The sequence below is a fragment of the Pseudorasbora parva genome, chromosome 11 (genome assembly GCF_024679245.1).
Source record: "Pseudorasbora parva isolate DD20220531a chromosome 11, ASM2467924v1, whole genome shotgun sequence".
NCBI classification, from domain to species: Eukaryota; Metazoa; Chordata; class Actinopteri; order Cypriniformes; family Gobionidae; genus Pseudorasbora; species Pseudorasbora parva.
The window spans coordinates 14,308,321-14,335,248 of NC_090182.1; the positions used below are offsets into that span (position 1 = coordinate 14,308,321).

Genomic DNA, 26,928 nt, shown 5'->3' on the forward strand with positions numbered 1-26,928 from the left:
ACTTCAGTTCTCTTTTTCATGAAAGATGGGTTTGTAATGAGATTTATTCCATGGGTTACAGGCTGTGTTATCTTGACAAATCTAATCTCGTTGTCAAGGAGTAATATTTGAGATTTAAAAATAAATAATCTGTTTTTTTACTTAGTTATTGGTATACTAAAAATTGGTGCAAATATGTTATTTATGATAGTCAACCATTCCAGGGCTTGATATAGGAATTCCCCCCAAAAATAAAAAATGTTGTTACTATTAATTAGATTGTTGCAGTTTTGTCACTATTATTAAGTATTATTAAATGTGCTTTATTTTTAAGATTTTTTTTTTCCATTTTATAACATTTGAAAAATAAACCACTAGCAAGATAATGACCTCTTTTAGGAGATGGAAATGTTTTGCATTTAATTGTGATTTTGTGTTTCGTTTCTTTGATATTACAGCCTTACAAAGAGACATGGGGAAGATGGGGAGACCTTTATTTCTCCTTTTCACTTTTTTAGCTTCTGGTGAGTATATGAGAATCAGTCAGTTTCCATTTCATCAAAAAGATGTGACTTGTTATATTGCACTAGCTTAAAGTCCAAATCTAATAATGATACAGTATTGAGGAGCGAGAAGCCAATGTGACACAGAAGAACTAAAAAAAACCTCTTTTTTTTTTTTTTCTTAATGTTTTAAAAAAAAATGTTTTTATGTTTTCTTATGACTCACATGCTTGTTCTTATTTGTGTTTTCTGCAGTGTACTGTAATACTGTCCCTGTGATTAACACTTTTTTGGAAAATGTAATAGAAGATCTTCCAGTAGGTATGAAGCCTACACCAGCCCTAGTTTCAGTCTCAACTGTTAAGATCAACCCCATTTTGCATTATTTTCTCTAAACATAAATGTAACATTTTCCCCACAATGTATTACCTGGCAGGCGAAATGGCATTTCAAATCGATGCATCTGATCCGGATAATGACCCTCTAACATACGCTATCAGTGGACCGGACGCTAGTTTTTTCGACGTAAACAGAGAGAATGGTGAAGTCAGAATCAAGAATAGCCTGGATAGAGAGGTAGATAAGAATTTAAGAATCTGCCTACCATTCCTGATTGAGATAAAGGAATTATGAATTTTAAATAATTTTCACGTTTCTTTTTTTACTCTTCATGAAAGACAATCAGTTAACTTTGTGTATGTTGTATGTGTTTTCTTTTATCAGTCAAAAGATCTCTTACGCATAGAGGCTGTGGTGAATGATGGCGTTTATGCGGATGTAAGTTGGAAATATGATAGTATTAAAAGCATCAGAAAATGTACTTTCCTTTATCCTAATATGTATCTCTGCCCTTTCAGGTAACAAAAAGCGTTTATATTGAAGTGAAAGATGCTAATGATAACTCACCTGTATTCATTGGTCTGCCCTACGAAATTGAGGTCTTCGAGGTGAGTTTATCAGAAGCCTTTTATCCTGTAGTGTAATATATGGATGCTGTAACTGCTCAATGACTTACAGTTGTTCTTACATTGAAGGAAGCATTCTTCTAAACATTCATTGTCATTTACTTACTCTCCTGTCTTTTACAACATGGTCGGTGCTGGGTTGGGAAAAACGTATAATTTAAATTGTATTAGTGCACTGTATTTATTATTTAATTTCTCCAAAATTATATGCTTAATTTACACGTTGTTAACTCTGCACAGTTGTTATTAACATAGAGGGTTTGTTGAAAAAACAATTTTGATTGACAGCAGCCTCATCTAATGTCTGAAACTGTTTTACAACAGTGACAAATAAGTGACCAACAGTGACACGTCTGGTTCACTGTCTTTGTGGGGACTCTCCATAGACGCAATGGTTTTTATACCGTACAAACTGTGCATTCTGTCCCCCTACTCTGCCCCTGACCCTAAACCTACCAATCACAGAAAACATTCTGCATTTTTACATTTAAAAAAAAAACATCATCCTGTATGATTTATAAGCCTTTTGAAAAGTGAGGACCGCTGGCTGGTCCCCACAATATGTGATCTCAAGTTCTACTGTCCTTATGGGGACATTTGGTCCCCACAATGTAATATAAACAGTATGGTCTGCTGCACAGACCATTGCAGGGGGCAGGGGCGAAATCACATTCCGCTTTGGTTTGGTTTGGTTTGGTTTAGTTTAGTTTAGTTTAGTTTAGTTTAGTTTAGTTTAGTTTAGTTTAGTTTAGTTTAGTTTAGATTAGTTTGTTTTGCATCTGTGGTCCCTGGGCAGGATGATGTTACATAAAATTACAGCATTCCATTACAATCCAGAAAAAAAAAAGAAAATTTTAAAAATATTTGCAATATCACAAATATTAAATCGCATTGAAGAAAAAGCTGAGAAGGAAATATTTTTTTCATAAAACATAATTTTAGTTAAAATAATGAAATGTACATTCTCTAAAACACAAAATTCCATATTTATGCTGCTCTGTATGAGTAGCAGTTTGGCTTTGAAGGAGTAACAGGTCCATTTGAGATGTTTTTTCCACTTTATATGATGTTTTTCTATCCTCTCCTTCAGAATTTGGCTGTAGGCAGTACACTGTTCAGAGCAGAAGCCAAAGATGCTGATATTGGTCCAGCTTCTATTGTGTCCTATAAAATTGATGAAGTATGTTCCCTTCCATGTCATGAATTACATTTTCACTCTCATGTCTCAATCTAATTGTGTTCATAATACAGTATGTTTGTGTTAGGTGGTACCGAATGATAGGAGTCTGTTTTCAATTGATGAGACCACTGGAACTGTTGTTCTGCAGAATGCTTTAAACTACACCGCGAAAAGCCCTTTCTATCAGATACGAATCACTGCATCTGTGAGTATTTATTATTTATGAAGTAATCATATTTCAGTAAGTGATTGTTTTTTTTTTGTTTATATATATATTATATAAATTATATATATATATATATTATATAAATATATATATATATACATACATACACATATATATATACATACACATATATATATATATATATATATATATATATATATATATATATATATATATATATATATATATATATATATATATATATATATAATTTTTTTACATTTACTGTGTTATGGTGCTAAGTGTTCATTGGTTTTGTCAGGATGGTGGTGGACCAACGCATAATCAACCTCAAGTGTTTCTATCCTCATCAGCAGTTGCATTCATTACGGTTAAAGATATTCCAGATATCAACCCACAATTTCTGAATTTACCCAACTTCATTAATATTATGGAGCATTCAGATGTGGTGAGTATTTTATTTTATTTATTTTTTAAACGGTTACTTCTTCCAAAAATGAAAATTCTGTTTTCATCATCTTCTCATGTTGTTCCGAACCAGACTCTTATTCAAATTTGGAACACAAATTAAGATGTAATTAATGAAATCTGAGAGAGTTCCGTCCCTCCATTGACAGTCCATGCAACTTTGAAGTTTATAAAGAGATGGTATAACAAATCCATATGAATAGACTCTTTTCACATTTCCGGGTTTCTCAGAAGCGGACGTCGTCATAGTTGATAAAGTTCTATAGCAGTGAATGAGAGACTATATATATATATATATATATATATATATATATATATATATATATATATATATATATATATATATATATATATATATATATATATATATATATATATATTTATATATATATATATATATTGTATTCCCATTTGCTCAAATAGAAAAAGAAAAACTTCACAATAGTGTTTTCACAACTTTCAAAAACAGGGGAAAAAAATTATTAGAACTTTGGTTCTTGCAGAAGCCCTTGCTTAAATTAATTCTGCGTGTCTTATAAAGTGAGAAAAAAATTGGACTAAACCGCTCATTTTCAAATCTCTTTATAAACATTCTGAAGCATCAAAGCGGGAGCTGCGTTGGGTTTTTTTTTTTTTTTTTTGGTAGCTGGGTAGCTGTCAATGGAGGGACAGAAAGCTTTCAGATTTCATCAAAATATCTTCATTTGTGTTCCAAAGATGAATGAAAATCTTAAATTTTGTGAATGAAATGAAATGAGGGTGAGTAATAATGTAATTTTAAATTTTGGGTGAACTTACTCTTTAAAAGTAATTTTATGCTGTACTTCTCTAAATGTTCATCACAATGCTAAATGCTTTTCAGCCTTAATCATTTTACATATTATTATGCTTTTTCAGTGCATGCAACATTAATACATTTGATTTGATTTGAAGGATGTTTAGTTCTTGTTTAGTAACTGTTTTGGTATTCTTTGACCACCACTGAACATCTAATGTAAAATCTGGATCCCCAAGCAAAAACATCTGAGATCCACTGGTGTAATATATATAAAAATGACCTCTCACCTTATGCTCCATCTCAGGGTACGTCAGTCTTTACTGTGAGAGCCATAGATCCAGATACTGGGATCAACGACCCGATCCGCTTCAGCATTGAAAGTGAGTCAGTCATTTGTAAACAGTCTCTAAACTGTCATTGTAAAAATACTCCATTCATTCTGTCACTCATGATTAGTAATAAGTATTTGACTGGTCATGTGATCATAAAATGACAGCCGCTTTGACCATCACCCTTATGTAGACTAAAACAGTTTTTTCTAGGCAACTCTTGACTTTTGTCTGTATTATTTTGTCAGATACTAATGCACCAGACGTGTTCCAAATCAATGAGGAAAGCGGTGAAATATCTGTCAAAACTGAGTTAGACCGTGAGAAATTACTGGATATAAATGCTGAAATAGTAGTACTGCACATAAAGGTTAGTTTACTATATACAATATATATATATAATTTTTTTTTAATTTTTTTTAAAAAAAATTTACCTATCATTCATAACAAATGATTTCTATGAACTGCACTTGATTTGTTTTTTAATTTTTGTAAAAAAAACAAATCTTCTTCCTCTGCTTCAGGCAAGTGAAACAAACTCTAATGTGGATGGAGTTATTGCAAGCACAGTAGCAGAACTACAGATTTCTGTTAAAGATGAAAATGATAATGGCCCTGAATTTTATGAGTGTGTGGATGAATCCTGCACAAAGAAAAACAGCTTCACGGGCAAGGTTGATGAGCATTCATCTGCAGGACTGGCAGTAGCTGAGCTGAATATAAGAGTCAAAGATCCAGATCAGGTCTGTAGTTACAACGTTTGCATGGTTTCTTCTAAAGACAGTGGCCCTCATTTATCAATCTTGCGTAGAAACGGGTGTATATGTTGGCGTAAGATTATGCTTACACTCCTCTCACCGCCGGATTTATGAAACTGTGCGCACCTCTGCAATTCAGGTGTACGCAATACTTGCCCTTGATAAATCCCACGGCTGAAAACGATCGTCATTAGAATAACACGCCCCTATATATTCAAGTCTCCGCCTCTCCCACGCCCTCATTTTACGCCATGGACAAACAGAAGACGGCAAAGAAACGAAACTTCTCCGACGTGGAGATCGGGCGCGCTCAATCATCTCTTTAGTCCACTTAGTCAGGGCACTGATTAGGACATAAGTCAATGGGCTGACTCCCTGATCAGTGCTCTGAGTCTGACTACTGAACTATTGAGATGATTGAGACGCGCCCATCGAGACCATCACCAGGGAAGTGGAAAAAAACCCCGAAATTGTTTTATTTGGGAGTTTAAAGAGTGGGATTAAAGGCGCTCACAAAAACAAAATATGGACACAAATAACGAGTAGCTACTGTTAGTGTGGGGGTTGAGAAGCGCACTCCAGCAGTTTAAATAGCTGTTTGAATGATAAATTACCATCACAATGCATTATTTTACAGCACGTTTTGAAACAATTAGCATTTAATTTCGTATCACGGCACATGTATTGGGGTGTACAATAGTGATGATGTATTGTGGAGTAAGATTCATTCACATTAATAATTACATGACAATTTGTAAGATTCTTCTTCTTATTATTATGATTATTATTCTTAATGACGCTTGTTATTTAGAAGAAGAATGCCGTTTTTATTGATTTTATTATTATTTAAAAGAAGAAGGCCATTTTTATTATTTTGTCAGTCTGAATTATTTTAGTCCCAGTCCGTGCGCAGCTGCCGGGCCAGACGGGCCTGAAACGTCAGATAAAGCGCACAGGCTCGCGACTGGAGGAATACATATGCCTACAGATCAAACGCTTTGGTAAAGTCACACAAATTAAACATTGACGTTCATGTTGCACAAAAATAAACACTAAATGTTGTTGTTGTGGTTTTTAACAGTGGGTCATATAGCATATCTTGTCAGTGCGTTTTGTGGTGTTAGGAATTGTTTTTCTGCGCATTTTCGCACTAACTCAAACGTGCGTACACCACCTCCTGAGCTGGCGTAGGATTTGAGCGTGCCGTACGCCAACGTCCATATTGATAAATCTCAAAGTCACCGTGGGTTTGGGTGTACGCAAGGTGTACGCTGGAAATTTGGTGTACGCACTTTTGATAAATGAGGGCCATTCTCTCTATTTCTGTGTGTGTGTGTGTGTGTGTGTGTGTGTGTGTGTGTGTGTGTGTGTGTGTGTGTGTGTGTGTGTGTGTGTGTGTGTGTGTCCTGGTAAACCCTAAATTATAGGGACAAAATGCACCCACAAAGATGGCAATAAACAAAATTGTCGTGGGGAAATTTTTGGTCTCATGAGGAAAATGGCTTATAAACAGGGTTGGGAAGGTTATAGATTACAAAATACATGCTTTAAAAAGTCCTTTGTAATGTATGCCGTTAGATTACCCAAGTTTTGTAACTTAATCTAAAGATTTTAAAATACTTTGGAATACTAAGGTACATGTACACAAAGGGATCACCAAACATAGGACATAGGATTCCTCTGCATATTATTTTAAACAACATAATGTTTCCTATAATATTTATTGAAGGAAAAAAATAAAAAATGCTCAAGAAAGAAAAATGATTAAGATTAATATCTGAGGTGGGAATACTTTTGTTTCATGGAAACTTGTTTCCTCCACTAAATATAAAAAAAGGTAATTGTGACTTTTTATCTCAGAATCATGAGACTTAAACTTCCAATTGCGAGTTATAAAGTCAGAACTGTGAGATAAAAAAGTTGTAATAACCTAAACAAATTAACATGTAACATGAAAACAGTAGTGGGTCTTCCAGGTAATGACAGACAGGTGTGGGATTCATGCGTGCAATACGCCATAAAGTGCATATCATATACACGCAAAAAACTGCATAGCATATGCACACCAAAAAAATTCCACAACATTGCACACTTAATTATAATTAAATAATTATAAAATAATTATACGCATTTTGGGTATGTAAACTTTTGAATAAATTCTATATAATTTCAGTCATTTTGTCTTGTGGAAGCATGTATTATATGAAATAGCTTATTCACTAAATAAAAGTTAAATGCAATTATTATGATCCCAGATCCCTCTTATTTTGTTAAAATATATATATATATATATATATATATATATATATATATATATATATATATATATATATATATATATTCCAAAGTGCATATTGTGCAAGGGGTATGAAACTTATGAGCAGAAATGTATCTTAGAATGCTTTTGCAGACTGTCTGAGAATCACCAATTTCTGCTTACCTGTTACAGTTTTCATTACTGTTTAAATTAAATAAATTACATTTAAAATTAATAATTTTTTAGTACTCAAAAATTATTTTCTGATGTAACCATATTTTGATTACCACCCATTTAAAATGTAACTGCAACAGTTACTCAAATTTGGTATTTTAAATACGTAACTTAGTTACATGTATTTCGTTACTCCCCAACCCTGCTTATAAATCATATCCTATGAAGCTTTCTGTGATGGGTAGATTTAGGGGTAGGGTTGGTATATATATAGGTTTATATAAAACCATTATGTAAATGAAAAGTCCTGTGTGTGTGTGTGTTTCTTCTTAGTTTTATTCAATTTATGTTGTTTTATCTGTTGATGATTAACTTAATTGTGCTCCAGGGGCAAAACAGCAAGTTTAATCTGAGACTTGATGGACCCGATAAGGATGCGTTCGATGTCAATCCCCGCTCTGGGTTGGGAGACATTTCTGTACAAGTGACAATAAAAGATCCCGCCGCTGTCGATTATGAGACTAAGGCAGTAATGTCTGTTCAGGTATGTATTTGAAGGTGTGTCTCTGGAGATTAACCACATAACATAAGCTAATAAGATAAACAGTCGGGTACTTTGGTCGATGCCAGAATTATCGCAGCTTAGAGAAATGGACTTTGCCTACATAAGATCACTTACTTTTAGAGTTAAAGATATGGCATAGCATGCCAGGCAGGTGACTGATTCAAGTTAATGGCGCCTACCTAGAAACCAGGATATGTTTGATTATTTCAAACTCTATGATAATTATGACTGAAACCAGCCATGAAACAAAAACAATTAACTTTATGCAAATAGTATAATGTGTATCATTTAAAGAGAACATTTTGTATAACAGCATTAGCTGTTTCAATATTTGTGTTCCCTATAGAGAATATCCCTTGGTGAAGTCAAAATGAACAAAAACAGCTATTTATATTTTAACCTTAACCAATGCTGCAAGTTTTAGACTATCTAGTTTCTAAAACAATGTCAAACAGGGGTAGTGTTCAGAAAACCTGTTTGTGGTAGAAAAATGGCACTGCTGTTGATTCAAAATGATAAAAACCTGCACTTTTAATGCTTTATTATATCTTCCCAGATTATTGCTAATGATGACAGTGCAGACTTCACCTCTACGGCCACTGTCACCATTAACATCAATGATATAAATGACAACTTTCCTGAGTTTGAGAAGAGTGTTTATGATGCCGAAGTTGATGAACACTGTGAAGATGGAACATTTGTGGCTACCTTTACTGTAAGTGCATCTTCTGTTTACTCAGTTTACCTTCATGGTGAGGAAGGTTCAATGAATCTCGTACTCACTAATGCTCTGCTTTGACAGGCAACAGATGCAGATGCCTTGGATGATGACCTAATCACTTACAAATTGATGCCAGAAAGCATGTATGTTGAGTATTCAGTCTGCTATCATTTGGTTTTAGGCTTATTCAGAGCATGTTTGTAGCTAAAATGTTTATTGTTCAAGGTTAAATGTATGTAAATCGTACTGGGGCATAAAAAAAAAGAAAAAAATGATTTTAACTGTTAGTTTCTTTTTCTTTCAGGCAGTCATTATTTGATGTCTATCCAGAAAATGGAACCATCTATGTAAAAAATGGAAAGCGTCTTGACAGGGAAATCATCAATTCCTACTCTCCTACCCTGCAGGCCAAAGATTCAAGCGGCCAGATTGGTAGCACTGTTGTGACGATTAACATTAAGGATATTAATGATCAGACACCAGAGATGAACAGAGAAAATTATGAGACCTATGTAAAAGAGAACGACGATATGGAGCTTCAAATCAAGGTGACTTTATGAACGTTTGAGAAAGCAACGTCGACATCTGAAATGATGAAAAGAGATTGTGTGAATGTTCTATATGACTAATTTAACCATGGAATAGAAGTCTCGTTATTTTAAAAGACCTATTTTTGATTTTTTGATAGGCTATAGACAATGATGAGCCCGGTACACCAAACAGCCAATTCCAGTTTCACATTAAGGACGACTTATTCAGTAGTAACTTCACCATAAACCCCGACACTGGTTTGCTTAAAAACAATGGTCATTTAGACCGTGAGGCCATGGACCCTGTTCTAAACGGTGTTATTAAGTTGACAGTGTTCGCCTCAGACATGGGCACTCCATCCCTGTCCTCATCAGCGATTGTGACCATCAACATTGAGGTGAGAATCTGGCATTTATAGAGCTATAGAACATTTATAGAACATTTAGAGCTATGGTACTTCATGTAAGTGCCTCTGCAAAACAAATAGTTAAAGGGTTAGTTCACCCAAAAATGAAAATTCTGTCATTAATTCCTCACCCTCATGTCGTTCGACACCCGTCAGACCTCTGTTCATCTTCGGAACACAAATGAAGATATTTTTGTTGAAATCCGATGGCCCAGAAAGGCCTTCATTGACACCAATGACATTTCTCCTCTCAAGACCCATAAAGGCACTAAAGACGTCGTTACAAAGCCAATCTCACTACAGTGGCTTTACAATCATTTTATGAAGCGACGAGAATAGTTGTTGTGCACAAAAAAAACTAAATAATGACTTATAGTGATGGCCGATTTCAAAACAAAGATTCAAACGGTTATGAATCAGCGTATCGATTCATGATTCAGATCGCCAAAGTCACGTGATTTCAGCAGTTTTACACGTGTTCCGAATCATGAATCGATACGCTGATTCATAACCGTTTGAATCTTTGTTTTGAAATCGGCCATCACTATAAGTCATTATTTAGGTTTTTTGTGCACAAAAACTATTCTCGTCGCTTCATAAAATGATTGTAGAGCCACTGTAGTGAGATGGGCTTTGTAACGACGTCTTTAGTGCCTTTATGGGTCTTGAGAGAAGAAATGACATTGGTGTCAATGAAGGCCTTTCTGGGCCATCGGATTTCAACAAAAATATCTTCATTTGTGTTCCAAAGATGAACGGAGGTCTTACGGGTGTCGAACGACATGAGGGTAAGAAATGACAGAATTTTCATTTTTGGGTGAACTTACCCTTTAAGTTGAACTTTACCATTCATTGATGTGACTTGCTTAAATGTATAGAGATTTAGAAATATAACAATAATATAGATGATTAGATTAGATAGATTTTTTTTTCTTTTCTTTTTTTTCCAGGATGTCAATGACAATTCTCCCCAGTACCTGGATCCTGCTCCCAAACCCTTTCATGTAAAGGAAAGTGAAAGAGGCAAGTAGATTGTTGCTTGCTTTTTATGATCGATATCCATTACGATTTATACAAATATTTTTAAAACCTAAGTGATTTGCGAAATATCTTGTGACAACCGACACTTTTTGTCATCCCTTTTAGGCATATTGGTTGGCTCTCTGCTGGCTCATGATGCCGACCAGACAGATTTTAATAACCGCATCATTTTCAGCATCACAGATGGTAGTTTTGGAAGTTTCATATTTTTTTCTGAGGCCCTCAGTGAAGGTTACAGGGGCGACATCAAGGTGGATCCCGCCATTGAGCTGGACTACGAAAGTGACCGCAAGACTTACAATCTGACGGTGGCGGCCTCAGACCTGGGTCAGCGAAACGCTACGATTAAAGTGCAAGTGATAGTGGACGATGTCAATGACACTCCACCTGTATTCCCATCCAGCATGACCATGAACGTAAATGAGAACAGCAGCTTCCCAGAGCCTCTGAGCACAATCGAAGGCAAAGACGTGGACACCACACACCTTCTAGAATATGAGCTTATTTCTAGTGAATGCCAGTGCAGTGGCACCATAGGGCTGTGTCCAGAGGAGTGGTTCAAAGTTGAGCGTAATGGTGACGTGATGGCGATTAGTAGTTATGATATTGACTATGAGAAATGTGATAAAGTTTTCTTGACTGCCATGGTGGTGGATCTGAACACTGAGAAGGGGAAGGACAGTACTGAAGGTGTGTTCTCTTGCTTTTTACTGTCCTTCATTAAAAATATGCCATGTTTCTTGCCTGCATTGTTTTTTTTTCATATTATGTTTTGTAGTTGAAGGAATAGCTCATCTCCTAAATGTAGTCTGTATAATTTTTTTATTCCATGGCATGGAGCAGAACAGGTGGGATGATAATTTCCACTTTCCAATTTTTGCTCCATTTGGCTTCTTATATTTAATTTCTGTATAATATATATACAAACACTTATATAAAACACTTGCTACATGATGATCGGTTATGTGGTACACATTTGTCAGTGATTTCAAACATGAGGGTGAATTATTATTTTTAGATGCTCTATTCCTTCAAGTTTAAAGCATCACATTTAAATTTGTCCATGTATTTTCCCATCTCTCTCATATTGTCTAGTACGTTTAAAATTGAGTGCATGACATATTAATAAAATATTGTTCACCTGCATATAGGGATTGTAACTATTAATATTGTGGATACCAATGACAATGCCCCAGAGTTCATCGTCACGCAGGAATTTTATGGTAAACTAAATTAAAAAAAAAATTATTTAATCGTGATCTTGTTTTAATGTGTATTAAAGCATACATCAATGAGTAAATGTATATTATGCTCTCAAAAACTGAACATATTTCTGTTTCTCCAGTTGTCGTCATTGAAAAAGTAGAGGTGGGAACGTCTGTCGCCAGAGTTTATGTAAGTTTGATAGATTACTTATCGACAATGTGATTTCTTTTTATATCTATCACTCTTTGTACCGTAATAGGCATTCATCCACTGTTATGTAATTGTTTATGTCAGAATGCAATCTTTAAGTCTTTATAAAGTATTTTCCCCGTGTTTATTTCCTCTTACCCTTTTAAGGCGAAAGACAGAGACACGGCAGAAAATAACAGGAAAACCAACTTTACAGTTACCAAGGTGGACTTTATCGGCAGTGAAGGGAATTCCACAGAGAGTTTGTTTCTCTCCGCTGACTCGCCCGTTCAAGAAGATGCTGATGGAATCTTCAACACACATATAAGGTGAGAAATTAACATTTGGAACCTGTTATTGTAAGTTGTGTTAAGTTTTCAACATCAAACAGTTTGTCTGTCCTGCCGAGGGCTCACTGTAAAAAAAATATTTAGAAAGTAAGTTACCCGGTTGCTTTCAAATTTTGAGTTCATTGAAATAAATAATTTCAGTTAATACAATGAACATTTTTGAGAATGGACAACCTTTATTCAAATATTATTAAAAGATTTTGTAAGCATATTGGGTAATTGTGTGTGTTTTACTTGTGAAGATGCAGTGAATCAGGCCAAAATGTGCTAATTCATGATTTATCAATTTTTTTATGTGGTTCAGATACAATGATATTTAGAGTTTCTATTTAATACATTTCCTTCATTGTAGCTAGCAACACATTTTTTTTAATTTCAATAAACTCAAAATTTTAAGGCAAAATTTTAAGGCTACTTACTTTTTTAAGATAAACCAACAATATTTTTTTACAGTGCTGAAACAGTGTAAATAAGTCAAAACAGAATCAGAAAATAGAATTTGTCGCATGTGCAACAGTAAAATGTTCATGTGCCTGGTTAAGGAATAACTTATGTATTGCTTTACACCTCACAGAGGACACAAATGATTGTAAATGCACAAAGAAACTAACTTGGGGTAAACAAGCAACTCTTTTTATAATGTCTAGGTCCCAGAAAGCAATGGATCTTAATAAAAAAGGGAAATTCATGGTGGTGGTGCAGGCATCTAACCGTGATGGTCTCAGTTCCACCTCTGTGGTTGAGGTAGGGTATTTTCACCCCGACAATTTCATTCTTTCAGTCGGTCTGGCTTGTTTTGGTCAATTTCTAATGACATTGTTTTGCAGCTTCTCACAGTTGACCACTCATACCGAGTCAGTCTCAGATTTAATGCACCTGTGTCTGAAGTCAATAACAATTTGGGCAGGATCAGAAAGTAAGGAAATATAATTCATGATTATAGTTGATTTTTTATTTGTTTTTTTTAATTGAGGCCAAAAAAGTAAATGTGTATAATATATCTCTTCCAGCATTCTGACAAGTGCTACAAAAGCAACGGTGGAATTCTTTAATGTGTTTAGTGAGACTCGTGTTCAACGGTAAGATTCCACCACACACATCCCCATTAATACATATATACATACAGTAAACTAAACTGAATCTCACAAAACACATACGGCAGGAATAGCTGAATTTTTAATTTCATTCCGATGTTGGAATGTGTAAGATCCAGCAGGTGGCGTGTACATCATGGAAAAAAATGAATGCAAGTCGGTTAGGGACTCAAAACTCCCTGCAGATTCCCTGTTTTGCCAGTACTACATGTTATTAAGCAAACGTTTCCTTCCTTGTATCGCATAATTACAGAAAATTCCAGATTTGATTTTGAAGAAGAGCCAGAATAACTTTCTCTATTTTTAGAATTTATAGATTATAGGCTAAAAATGTGTCATCTTTCACTCACTCTCATGTCTTTCCAAAACTGTATGACATTCTTCTGTGGAAAACAAAAGGAAACTTTTTAAAGAATGTTCACGCTGCTCAGTGTTGTTATTGTTATCTAAAACTATTTGTTTTTGTTAAATGGATCGTTCACCCAAAAATGAAAATTCTGTCATCATTTACTTATTCATGTTGGTCCAAACCTGTATGATTTTCTTTCCTGCGAACACAAAAGAAGATATTTGGAAGAATGTTTGTAACTGAGCAGATAGAACAACCATTCACTATAGGGAAAAATACTATGGTAGTGAATGGTTTCTCTATCTGCTTTGTTACAAACATTATTCAAAATATCTTCTTTTGTGTTCAACAGAAGAGAGAAACTTATACAGGTTTGGAACAAAATGAGGGTGATAAAATGAAGACCTTAATTTTCTTTTTTGGGTGAACTATCCCTTTAACTGAAATGAAATATAAATATTACATGAAAAACATAACTGTACTAAAAACTTAAGTGCTATCTGGTAACCGTTGTTGGTATTTCAAATCACCAAAATAAACACGCCCCTACCCCCAAAAGGGTCTCGCCCCCATTTTGATAGCGCCGCCCCACACATGCGTAACCCAGAGGCATCAACTGCTATGGCAGAATCTCTGTGTATCTAATCCAGGTCGAATATTCAATGAAAAAGTCATCCCTTCTATCACAAAAACACAAACCGTTCTTGTGAACAACTCGATAGTACACGAGCAAGACAGTCCAACTAACGAACATATCACAATTATGATCAGAGTTACAGCAATCACAAAAAACACACACAAACCGTTCTCATGAACAACTCGATAGTACATGAGCAAGACAGTCCAACTAACGAACATATCACAATTAAGACCAGAGTTACAGCAATCACAAAAAACACACACAAACCGTTCTCATGAACAACTCTATAGCACACAAGCACACAGTCCAGCTAACGACATATTACAATTATGACTAGATTAGAGTCATAGCGATCAAACTGTTCTCATGAACAACTCTATATAGAACACAAGCACGACAGTCCAGCTAACGACATATTACAATTATGACTGGATAAGGGTTATATAGATCATGAAAAGAGGAAACAAACATATATTAGGAGTATAGTATCTTACTTGTCGGCGACATTGTGTGAACTGATGTTTGAAGCACACAGGGAGGAGATTTAGATGCTCCATATGGTGTGGAAATGAACGGGTCTTTATCATCGCTGCAGTGAGCCACAATACGATCGCAAATGGACTAATAAGTGAACTTGACACACGAGCATAGTCAAGCAGCATATTAGGCTAGTTCTCGGCTAATGTCCGTGATGTGTGACTCGTGTGTTTTGAATAATGACGTGCACAGAGCGAGAGCGAGCGTTCTTCTTACCATCAATAGTAGACACGCCCCTTACCTGCTGATTGGCTACAAGTTTGTTATTCCACTCGGCCCATGTCCTTTTTCTAAAACGGTTTTGCAATAAGACTTACCCCACCTTTAATTACTTTAAAGATTAAATAAAAACAAAGATAAATAGCTATATGAAAAACTAATGAACACGACAAAAGGAAATTTAACTAAAAGTACTGTGAAAAATATAACATTTTCCATAATAGTGAAGACAGAATTTGTTTTTGCAGAGCTGAAGAGACGACTATTTTGGAGGCATATTTTGTGTTCAGAAATGGCACAGCTCTTGACTATGATGCAGTGACCTCAATCCTGAATTCGGAGGAGGTCTATCGGGAATTTGGATACCAACTAACTGAGCTTGGATTTACTGGCATTGTAAGTGACTAAAAAATCTAATAATAATTTCTCTTTTCAAAACACCTGATGATTTATGATACTCCAAAAGTTAAGCATGATGGCCGAATTTACTGTTCAAGACATTAAACTTTTCTTTTTTTTCTATTCCGTTAACAGTCGACAACCATTAACGAGTCTACAGAAGTCAAGACAGAGGTATTCATCATGATTGGTTTGATGGCTGCACTGGCGATCGTTCTTGTTGTAACAACCACCTCACTCGTGTGCATCAGAAGAAAGTAAGAACTGCTGAATCCGTCTTATCAGTCTCTGCTTTATACCATTTTTCACCAAATTGCATTAATAGTGTTGCTAAAATGATCATTCATGCCTTTGAAGTTGGATAAGAAGTCGTTGCAGGTCACGCAGGGTGTATGTATTGTGCAGTGAACTTACATGTTCCCATGTCTCAGACCAACATTAGGCATGGAGCCAGCATTATAGAAAACCCTCTTAGCTCAGTCTGGTTCAAAAACGGTACAAATCTGCTAAGTTTCAACAGATTTAAAATAGCTCTTCTTGCACCCACCCACCCACACACACACACACTCAAACAATCAGGAGTTACTCCTTCTACAACTTAGCGGTATTGTTCTCTTTTACCCTCCAGCTACAAAAGGAAACTGAAGGCAGCCAAAGCCATGAACTCAGCAGCTACAGTGGTCATACAGAATCAGAAGACCGGGCCTGTTGTTCCTGGAACCAACAAATACACCAAAGAAGGGTGAGACAGAAATAACAAGCCACCTAAAATGCTGAACTGGCGGTATAACATCATTTTGAACTGGCATTCAGCAGCAAGTTGGTGTATGAGATTGTCTGATATATATTCCACAGAGCAAACCCAGTGCTGAATATGAATATCGACACGGCCACAGACCTTGGCTTTGATGAAGATGGCTCCAGCGCAGACAGAGAGAGGTACTGTTGTAGTACATTATACACATCAGCAATAAGACGGAGATTCAGAGAGTGTAAAAAATTATATTTTGCGTTGAAAAAAAAAAGTATATTTCACTTATGCTCACCAAGGCTGCTTTTATTCTGTAAAAAAAAAAAAAAAAAAAAAAAAAAAACAGTAAAACAGTAATATAATGAAATATTATTACATTTTAAAATAACTTTGAATATATTTTTAAATGTAATTTATTTCTGTGATGGCACAGCCGAATGTTCAGCACCATTACTCCAGTCTTCAGTGTCACATGATCCTTCAGAAATCATTCTGATTTGGTTCACAGGAAACATTTATTTTGAAATAGAAATATTTCATAACACTGTAATTGTTTTTACTGTCACTTTTGATCAAATTAATACATCCTTGTTAGTAAGTGCAGTACTTCATTATGCAGATATGTTGTATCTACTGTATTATTTACTTAGATGTTCTTAGTAAAGCATATATTTTAAAAGCCTGGCTTAATTCAGTGTTATAATATTTGAGTAAAATGAAACTGAATATTGCAAAGCAAACTTCAACTAAGTAGAAATTATTCAACAAACTTTATCTGGCCAAGTAACTTATTTTCTTTGTTCATTTTGCTTAACTTAGTTAAGTAGATTAACTTAATTATGTGAAATGTACTTTAAAATATGTGTGCCAAAACTTGCAAAAGAAAAATGAAGTTTATTAGTTTAATGAAGTGTATTAGTTACAGAATATATCATATTTGTCTGGTCTCTCAGGCCGTTTGTGATAGCATATATTTACATTGGACAGTAATGGGTAAAATGTGATGCTCTAAAATAATCCGGACAATATGATACCAGATCGCATATTCAAAAACTGACTCTGCTGTAAAAGGAGAGACACTGACCTACCCTGGAAGTGTTTGCACGCATATTTAGCCCACATTACTGCATCTACAAAAAAAGAAAACCAAAGATGTGCTTATTGTCTTGAAACAGTAGAGTGAACATCTGTATATATTGATATTACTATGGGCAATAGTAGATTATTAGTTTTACTAGCAATAGTTTTAGTTAGACCATGCAGTGATATTGGTGACCCCTCTTAAAATCACACTAAAGTATATCACATGGTAAATTAAGCATGTTTTGATATTCTTTTAAGCTACGACCCCCCACCCCCATAATGTCACTTATGACTTCAGAAGAGTTGCTTTGTGAGATTCTGATTATGTGTGTGTTGTGTCTGTTCTGTTTCAGCCTTAATTCCCTGGACTACAACATTGATATGACCATGACAGAGAAAGACAATATGCCAATGATGGTAAATGTATTATTAAAATTAATATACAGTGGGGTACAAAAGTCTGAGACCACTAGTGATAATCAACAGAATTTTAATGAAACAATGCTTTGGAAAATGTACATCCTTTTGTAAACATTTTTTTTTAGTATTTATAAATTATAATGTACCTTTTTTCCTTTTTATTTAATACCAGCAGATCTCAAAATGCTTGCACTCATCAAATAATGCTGGACTTGGTACTGTCACTCTATAAATGTATTCTAACACTCCTTAAATATAATTGGTGAATCCATAATATACATGTTTGAAATATTTACATTTTAAAAGTTATTATAAAAGCAAAATGGCAATTTAAAAGTGATCTATTTATCTACAAATAAAATTCATCTGACAGTCTGCTGACATCTGACCACCCTTCTAAAATATTTCTTAGGGTGCGTCTCAATCAGCTCCTTTGTTCAGTAGTCAGGGAGTCTGATCAGGGGGTCCTTCCAGTACACTGAAACGTTCGCTCCCTAAAAAGTCCCACAATGCACCGCAAAACCCAGGGTGCACCGATGCTCACTATGCTCCCTTAACAGAAGTTTGTGTCGTGAGCCATCTCACGACACATAACAACCGACAAGTGACATATGTTTTTTAGAGGTGTTAGTGAGGCCAGCAGGGTCTGTGTGGGTCCTAACGCCCCAGTATAGTGATGGGGACGCTATACTGTCAAAGAGCACCGTCCTTCGGATGAGACGTTAAACCGAGGTCTTGACTCTCTGTGGTCATTAAAAATCCCAGGATGTCCTTCGATAAAGAGTAGGGCTGTAACTCCGGCATCCTGGCCAAATTTGCCCACTGGCCCCTCTGTCCATCATGGCCTCCTAATAATCCCCATATCCTGATTGGCTTCATCACTCGGTCTCCTCTCCACCAATCAGCTGGTGTGTGGTGAGCGTTCTAGCGCAATATGGCTGCCGTCGCATCATCCAGGTGGGTGCTGCACATTGGTGGCAGTTGAGGAGATTCCCCCTTCTATATGTAAAGAGCTTTGAGTACCCAGAAAAGCGCTATATAAATGTAATGAATTATTATTATAAAATAGAAACCATTATTTGATTATATTTCAGCATAAACATACATCATTAAACAGGTGATTAACCCAATCTAGCTAACATTTATAATTTATTTATACCAGTCCTTACCAGTTTCCGATTTTGTGTAGGATATACTGCATAACGAGCTCGGGAGCTAGGGAACTGACTGAGACTCTTCTTACTTCAAAATATTTCTTTGTTTTACATTTTGAGAAAAGTTTTTAAAACCCTGAAGATTTTCTGTGTGATCGGAGACTTTTGGACTGAACAGTATTTCAAGCATATTTACTTACGGTGCAAGAGTATAAATGCAGGGGACACAAGTGCATTTAAAGTCTTTATAATAGTTTTTTTTTTTTTTTTGAGTGCTTATGTTTTTTCTTTTGTGTGGTAGGCAATTCAGGAAGAAGAGGAGGAAGATGACGACAGGGGTGAATCTCCTTACATTGAGCCTTTGGGTGCTGCACTGGCCCAGCGAGAGAAGAGGAGAGGTACAGACAGCCCCGGTCTCACTTTTGAAAACCATTCCATAAACACCACTGACCTCTAACCCTCAACCTCTGACCTCCACCTGTCTGCCATTTTATATGTGGTTCTGCCAAAAAGGAGAAAAGACTCAATTTCTCACTGCACTTTGAAATGTAATAGTTGATGTTTTGGAAAGAACCATCCTCAATGCACTAAAACAAGCAGTAATTCAAGCAGATTTTGAAGATTATTTAATTTTTTTTATAATTTTCCATCTTCCTTTTTTTCATATTAAAGTCTGAACGTTTTGGAATCTCCAATATGTAATACAAAATCATTCATCTAAAGTTTAAAAACTTGAATAAATGAAAATAATTTGTATATTATTTTCTGTATGTGAACAAAAACATAAACTGTATCAACCGAAACTAAAGTATAAAACTGCTTGTGTACTCTGCCAAATATTACCTGGCACTGGAATGCTTAGTTTAGATGTGATCAAAGCCAGCAAAAAAAAAAAAAAAAAAAAAAAAAAAAAACATCATATCTTGCTTAAGTTGGTGGCCAGGGTGTATATATATCGTAGACTGTCTATATATGATGTATTGTTATATGTTAAAAAAAAATATGTTTTTTGCTATTTTACTCCAATAAAATCCATCATGTTATCAAAATGAGTGACAAAATCAAGTGTTTCCCTTGTAGAGATGATTTAATTTCAAAACTATTCACTTTACAGCTCTCACAACAGTCACAAATCACACAGAATGTAAGGCTTGAAGGTGTGTTCGTTACGGGTGTGCTGAGCTGAACTGCAAAAACAAGACAAATACAGTTAATATTACAGGGTTTTACAAAAGCCAATAGAAAAAGAAGATTCTGAAACCCATAAAGAACACCAAACATTTCACTGTCAAAAAATCAGAGACATCATCATCTATTACATGTTGCTTGAAACACCAAGAATTCCTAGGGTCATTTTTTGTCTAATGCACAGTACTTGGTACTGTCACTCTATAAATATATTCTACCACTCCTTAAATATGCATGGTGAATCCATATACATGTTTGAAATATATAAATTTTAAAAGTTAAAATGTTTGTGTAAAATATTGAAAAATGGCACTTTAAAAGTGATCCTCACTGACCACAACAACATCAGGGTAACACGTTCTTGACAGAAGCAAGCGAATATACACTCATAGCAACAAAGCTGGAAGGAGCCTTTTTAAAGTCAAAGTGCGAGAAGAAATCAAGACAACTGTAACTGTTTGCAGTGCAAATTAAACACAAAATGATTATCCCTATAGGGGCTTCTTGTGGCGCAGTGTCATTTTTAAATGTCTTAGTATTAAAGGTGTGTATTATCGAACAAAACCCCATCCAGTGCACGGCCAAAGTGCTCAAAGCTGGGAAAGATTGTCTCATTTGGACTATTAAGATGGTATCGACTGTCATGCCTTTCTTAGTTTTCCTCATCTTGACGTGGTCTTGAACAACAACTTGGTCGCCGGACATTCCTGAACCACCGGCGAAAAGTATTCTGTCGACGCCTGCCGCTCTGCACCGTATTTTCCTCACTTTGTTCTTTGGCCGGGCTGCTTTCACCGGGGTCTGAGATGGGGGGAGGACTGGAAGGCATCGGTGTAGATGTTTCAGTCAGATCCACTGACTGAACATCCGCCGAAGCAGGCAAGGTTAAAGGTTGCTTATTTAGCTTCTTTACCCGTTTCTCCAGGTGTTTCTGGATTGCCGTACCCAGCACTGCCACCTCCACCACCGCACCGTACACCTCCCAAGTCATTCCCTTTTCGTCCCAGCTCACCTCCTGCACAGGTTCTGGAGCTTCCTCTGTCACCACCCCGATCCGTGGTTCCGGCTCTGGGATAACCTCAGGTGCGGTCAGAATAATCGGGCTCATGGGAGCTGTGGCAACCGAACGGAATTCCACCTGCAAGCCCACCTGCAACTCGGCATCTTTGGTCTGTATGGTCTGGGCTACCTCTGTACTGCACTTGTTGGCGAGTTTTCCAAAAGTGCTTGGAAAAATGAACGCTCCGGATCCCTCGGGAGGAGTCATGGGGCTGGTGGCCACTGATTGGTACATCACCTCCAGACTGACCTGGGTTTGCACATGCTGTGCACGTCCAGGTGACCGAGTCACGTCGAGCTTCTCTTGCGCGGGCCGTATGGCATCCCTGGTTTCAGTCGATTCGGTTTTCTTCAGTTTTACTTCTACATCTTCAGGCTGTGTGGGCTGATCTTTCAGACTGCTGACATTCACTTCCACCGAGGCCCTTGTGTTAGCATGTGTGCTACTTGTGTCTGTTTTCTGAGGGGTGCTTGAACTATTTCTTCCAGAGTTTGTCTCATTGTTACTATCTCCAGGCAATCTTGGTTCTTCAGTAGTGGTATTCTGCTCAGTACTCATGCTGGTCTTCTGAACTTGACTGACCTCGATCATGTTCACCACGACGATGGATCCATCGAGACTCTCTTCCTCAGTCGCTCCTCCACCCTCAACGGAAGAGACAGTCTCTGGTTCAGCAGGGCAGCTGGAAGTCTTCTGCTCCCCAAACTCCTCATCTTCCTCATCCTCCAATATACAGTCATGATTGGTCACCAGAATGGTGATCTCCTGGTTAATCCCCTGGTCAAGGTTTTGTCGGCCAGGCGCCCAGCACGTCTTATCTGCTGGTTCCTCTGCTTGGTTAACACTCCTTTCTTGTTTACACACTGCCTCATTGCTCTCAACTGCTGTTTGAGTGGAAGATAAATCCTCTTCTAATCGCTGCTCTTGTTGAGTTAGAGACTTGATCTGATCTGATGTAACCTCTGGGTCGGGTTCCTCCTGGATGCTGCCGCAGATATCCTCTTGGATTGAGATCCCTGGGTTTGCAGATGCTTTTGACAGGTTTTCATCAGTTATGGCGTCATTCATAAGGGGAGAGTAGTCAATATTTCTGTCATCCGCGTCTAAACTTGTGCTGGTTCCTGAGCCAACTTTCCAAACTTCACTTTCTGTCAGAACAGGACCCTCCATGGGTTTAGAGATGGGTTTGTGTTGATCCGAGAGAGGGGCAGTAAAATGTCTGAGCTTCACGGTCTCACACCACTGATGGTTTTGCTGGAAAACATTTACATAAATGCATTAGTGCATTAGGTCCAATTATAAATAAATGGCACTTTACATGCATTAATGATAGCAAAAAAATATTTTGTTTTGAAAACATATTACATTAGACAAAATTCCTAATTTCCATTCTTGAAATTGTTATTAAGTAAACCTCAGCCTTAAAATACTTAAGAAAGGAAGAATGATATAAGTTGCTAATAAGTCAATTCCGTCAATAATGTCATGGTAGCTGTCTGATTTGATTCACCCACACTCAGAGAACTTGCTTGGTAACAGTACCCTCTAAAACTAAAACTACGACGACACACAAGACCAATACTAAAAAACACTCCAACGACACATACCTCAACTGCACGACAGATCAAAAGCTGCGTCCATATTTTCAAAGATTTCACAGCCAAAGCATGTCTTCACACTCCACGCTCCTCTTTTAGGTGCTCGAAATAAGAGGCAGGCTGTAGACGGTTTGATTTCCAGAAGAATCTCAGTGTATGGTGGTCCTTGGATTTCACTTTGCCTGCGAGTACTGAAAGCTTCTGATTTTTAGTTTCCCTGGAAACCAGACTCAACCTGGCAGTGAGTGGTAATGAAATGACAAAGTATCTGTAGCTTTATAATCAGAAGCAAATGATGGTGATTAAAATTCGTTTTTGTTTTTTCTTTTTCAAACCCTTATGTAATATAAATTTAAATGGGAAAAAAAAGTGCATTGGCTGACAAGACACTAAAAGGGTGCACCGGTAATGTCTTTGTAATCGCAGGAACAAAAACATTTGATACACTTTAGTTTTTCTTTTCATATCACATGAATAAAGTCATCATATCATTGCAGGACACAAATAACAGTATACTCAAGTTGTTGTAAAGTGCTGGACAATGTAGGTCACCATGCTGATGCAATGATGTACAAGATTATCTTCTAATTATAATTCATTCTAAATTGTATTGTACAGAAAGCAATTATAAGGCTGAATGGTAACTATAAGATGGCTTTTTCCAGGCTTTTTGAATTCATGTATGTGGTTGCACACTGGCCGATTGCACCTCACCATGTCATGGAGTGTGTTCTGGAGAGCTGTATTCTATCGCCTATGTTCTCACCGAGGGCTTTTGCCAATCGCACGCTCCCGCAGAATATTTGTTACCTAGCAACCAGCCATCTACATGCAGGGGGGGGGGGGGTGCTCATGGTAATGAAGGGGAGGGGAGAGGGGGTTGTTCACAAAACACATGACATATTTTGAAAACAAGGGGATGCAGGCGAATGAGGAGGAGGAAGAGGAGGATGTGGATAAGGATGTAAAGATGATGGGGGTGTGGGGGTGGAGATTATGGGCCACAAGTGGTGGAGATCAACTGTAAATTAAGTCGCGGTGAGAAACCTTTCCTCGGGATCAAACTGTTTGACATTTGCGTCTACCACAGATATGAACACTAATGGGTACATCTTGTCTGCTATATCTTCAGGGAATTTCCATTAATAAACTGTTTAGAAAATGTGTTTCCATTTAGCTTTTGTAGACACCTACACAATCTGGCATTAAGTGATTTTTCATGCTAAATGTATATGCATAAATGTAAAATAAACATTCCATTTTATATTTGTGTTTTAAGGGAAATGAACTGAAGATATGAACAAGAACCTATAGATTATTCTTCCTTGCAGCTGCCTGAAATCATAGGCTAAGTCTGGTCTACACCATATAAAGTAGGCTATTATGGGCTCAGTGGCTGGCAGGTTTGACATAAAGTGCCTGACACAAACCACAGCTTTGCAGGAAATATTCTACACATCGATTTTAAGCATAATATTGGATCGTTTGCTTCAGTTTCCCATGGAATATATAAGCTTGCATTTATTGGAACAAAAAATCAGATTTTTTAACTCATATCTGACAGATGTCAGATCGGAATTTGTTGCAGACGTGCAAATACAAAAATCTACATGAGATCCGGTTGTTTTTGTTCTGAGCCACTTTCAAACGGATTTAAGTCAGATATACATACATATCGAACAGCCTATATCCGATTCTCTTCTCCAAGCATTAAAAGGCAAATGTGACACGTTTGGACACAAGGATAGCTTTTTTTTATGTATTATGAAGCAGAAGTGCCTATATGCACTCACATTAAAACTCACTTCAAGAAACTTTGCTGAGTTGACTGGGTATTTATGTGATCCTCCACTTGTCCTGATTGGGTAGACATCTTGATTACTGATTGCTGACAGCTGGTTGGAATGACATAATGATTGGATAGATCATTTGAACGTGCTCCTCCCAAACATCATTTGAATTCAAGTTTGAAATTGTGTTTTCATAGCTATCAAAATCCAGTGTTCTGTATTTTGCGTACGTGAGTTTTTGTTGTAGATGTCTATATAAAAAAAATAAATAAATAAATAAATAAATAAAAAATTGTGTACTGTGCTAATTAACTGAGATTTCTTACAGCTCTTACAGGTTGTTGGCCTTGTCTGTTTCGTTGCTTCTATTACTCTCCCCTTTTTTGTAAGTCGCTTTGGATAAAAGCGTCTGCTAAATGATTAAATGTAAATGTAAATGTAAATGTTTTAATATTGTGTTGGTCCCCCTTTTGCTGCAAGAACAGCCCTGACCCATCGAGGCATGGACTCCACTAGACCCTTTAAGGTGTGATGTGATATCTGGCACAAAGATGTAAGCCGCAGATCATTTAAGTCCTGTAAGTTGTGAGGTGGGGCCTCTATGGATCGGACTTGTTTGTTCAGCACATCCCACAGATGCTCAATTGAAATGAGATCTGTGGAATTTGGAGGCCAAGTCGTGCTCCTCAACCCATTTTGGAACCATTTTGTGGCAGGGCGTATTAGCCTGCTGAAAGAGGCCACAGCCACCAGGGAATACCGTTTCCATGAAAGGGTGTACGTGCTCTGCAACAATGCTTAGGTGGGTGGTCCATGTCAAAGTAACATCCACATGGATGGCAGGATCCAAAGTTTCCCCAAAGCATCACACTGCCTCTGCCGGCTTGCCGTAGTGCATCCTGGTGCCATGTGTTCCCCAGGTAAGCGATGCCCAGCCATCCATGTGAAAAGAAAATGTGATTCATCAGACCAGGTCACCTTCTACCATTGCTCCGTGGTCCAGTTCACATGCCCACTGGACAGGGGTCAGCCTGACTGGTCTGCGTCTGTATTTTCATATTTCGGCACACCCTGCACATCATGCAGAGTTAGACAGATGTTAGTCCTCGAGCACCCAGCAGCCATCTTTTACTGTTTCTCCTGAACCAAAACAAATTGCTTATGCTGCGTTCACGCCATATCTACTGTATGGAAGATAATAATCCATCACGTTATACTCGGAGCGATTTGTGGCTTGTTTCAGTGTCAACACTATCAACACCGAATTAATCTGCAGCAGTCAGGTGGTACAGGTAAGAGCTCTGTTAGTTGTTTAAGTTCATTATTTTTGTAATGTAATGTGCTCTGAGACATGAGGTATTCTCTCGTGTAACTTGTTTTCTCCTTACATCTTATACTTTCAAAGCTAGCTTGCTAAAATTATCTGAAAATTATCAACACTTCTTCTAAATCTTACCGCACTACTAAAATGACAAACGAAAATGTGTGTTAGTTTTTCTGGTCTATATCCATTCCATGCTAGAAAAAAGAAGAATTATAAAATAATAGGCTATTGTGGAGTGCAGTAAGTGATGAGACAAGAGACGGAGATGCGTTGAGTCAGCTTTACTAACACTTCAACATAATTTTCCAAACGGTACAGCGAGCAATGTAAACAACTCTCACACAACGTGAAACCGGAACTTCTCTGCCGGAAAAACCCGCTCCCTTAAAGGGGCCGCGTCTGGGTGAATGTCTCATACCGTTTAACTTGTAGGTCACCACACAGGCCCCCCCAGAATTCACCCCATATAACAGGCCCAGCCCGAACAGGTACCCCAAACCGAACAGTCCAGCTCCTCACAGTCCCTAAGAGTCAACGTATAGGGGGGCGGACCAGGCGGCCATACCGGCTGCGCTTAACAGGAGGGGGGCAAAGGGCCAGGGGCGGGGCAGGGACAGTGCTAGGGGCATGAGCAGGTGCCGAGGCTGCCGCCGGCGGGCGTCCTCTCCTTGGGGGTTGGCCCAGCTGAATGGGTTCACCAATATCCAGATGAGCAGGTTTGAGACGGTCTATAGC

At 37.1% G+C, this 26,928-nt stretch overlaps 3 protein-coding genes across 3 annotated transcripts in view; 1 reads left to right on the forward strand and 2 right to left on the reverse strand.

Annotated features, from left to right (window-relative positions):
• The window catches only part of rnf44 (ring finger protein 44), a 46,714-nt gene extending 31,402 nt beyond the window's left edge, over nt 1-15,312 (reverse strand). The window contains exon 1 of the mRNA XM_067457168.1: nt 15,165-15,312. The gene's annotated coding sequence lies outside the window, so the exon portion shown is untranslated. The remainder of the gene's footprint in view (nt 1-15,164) is intronic.
• cdhr2 (cadherin related family member 2) lies at nt 461-20,110 on the forward strand. The gene is made up of 30 exons (XM_067457162.1): nt 461-503; nt 738-803; nt 919-1,058; nt 1,206-1,259; nt 1,340-1,429; nt 2,538-2,627; nt 2,713-2,832; nt 3,116-3,262; nt 4,365-4,440; nt 4,638-4,759; nt 4,914-5,132; nt 7,967-8,122; nt 8,700-8,858; nt 8,946-9,007; nt 9,169-9,412; nt 9,553-9,792; nt 10,752-10,824; nt 10,948-11,532; nt 11,994-12,065; nt 12,188-12,237; nt 12,406-12,566; nt 13,235-13,331; nt 13,415-13,503; nt 13,598-13,666; nt 15,675-15,822; nt 15,961-16,082; nt 16,454-16,567; nt 16,681-16,764; nt 18,013-18,076; nt 19,535-20,110. Exons 1-30 carry the CDS (start codon nt 461-463, stop codon nt 19,688-19,690), a joined length of 3,912 nt encoding a protein of 1,303 aa, XP_067313263.1. The 3' UTR covers nt 19,691-20,110.
• A 175-nt stretch (nt 20,111-20,285) lies between these two features.
• LOC137092223 (G protein-regulated inducer of neurite outgrowth 1) lies at nt 20,286-23,328 on the reverse strand. The gene is made up of 2 exons (XM_067456484.1): nt 23,089-23,328; nt 20,286-22,735 (listed from the first exon to the last, which is right to left on the reverse strand). Exon 2 carries the CDS (start codon nt 22,649-22,651, stop codon nt 21,074-21,076), a length of 1,578 nt encoding a protein of 525 aa, XP_067312585.1. The 5' UTR covers nt 22,652-22,735; nt 23,089-23,328; the 3' UTR covers nt 20,286-21,073.
• Nucleotides 23,329-26,928: the final 3,600 nt, after the last annotated feature.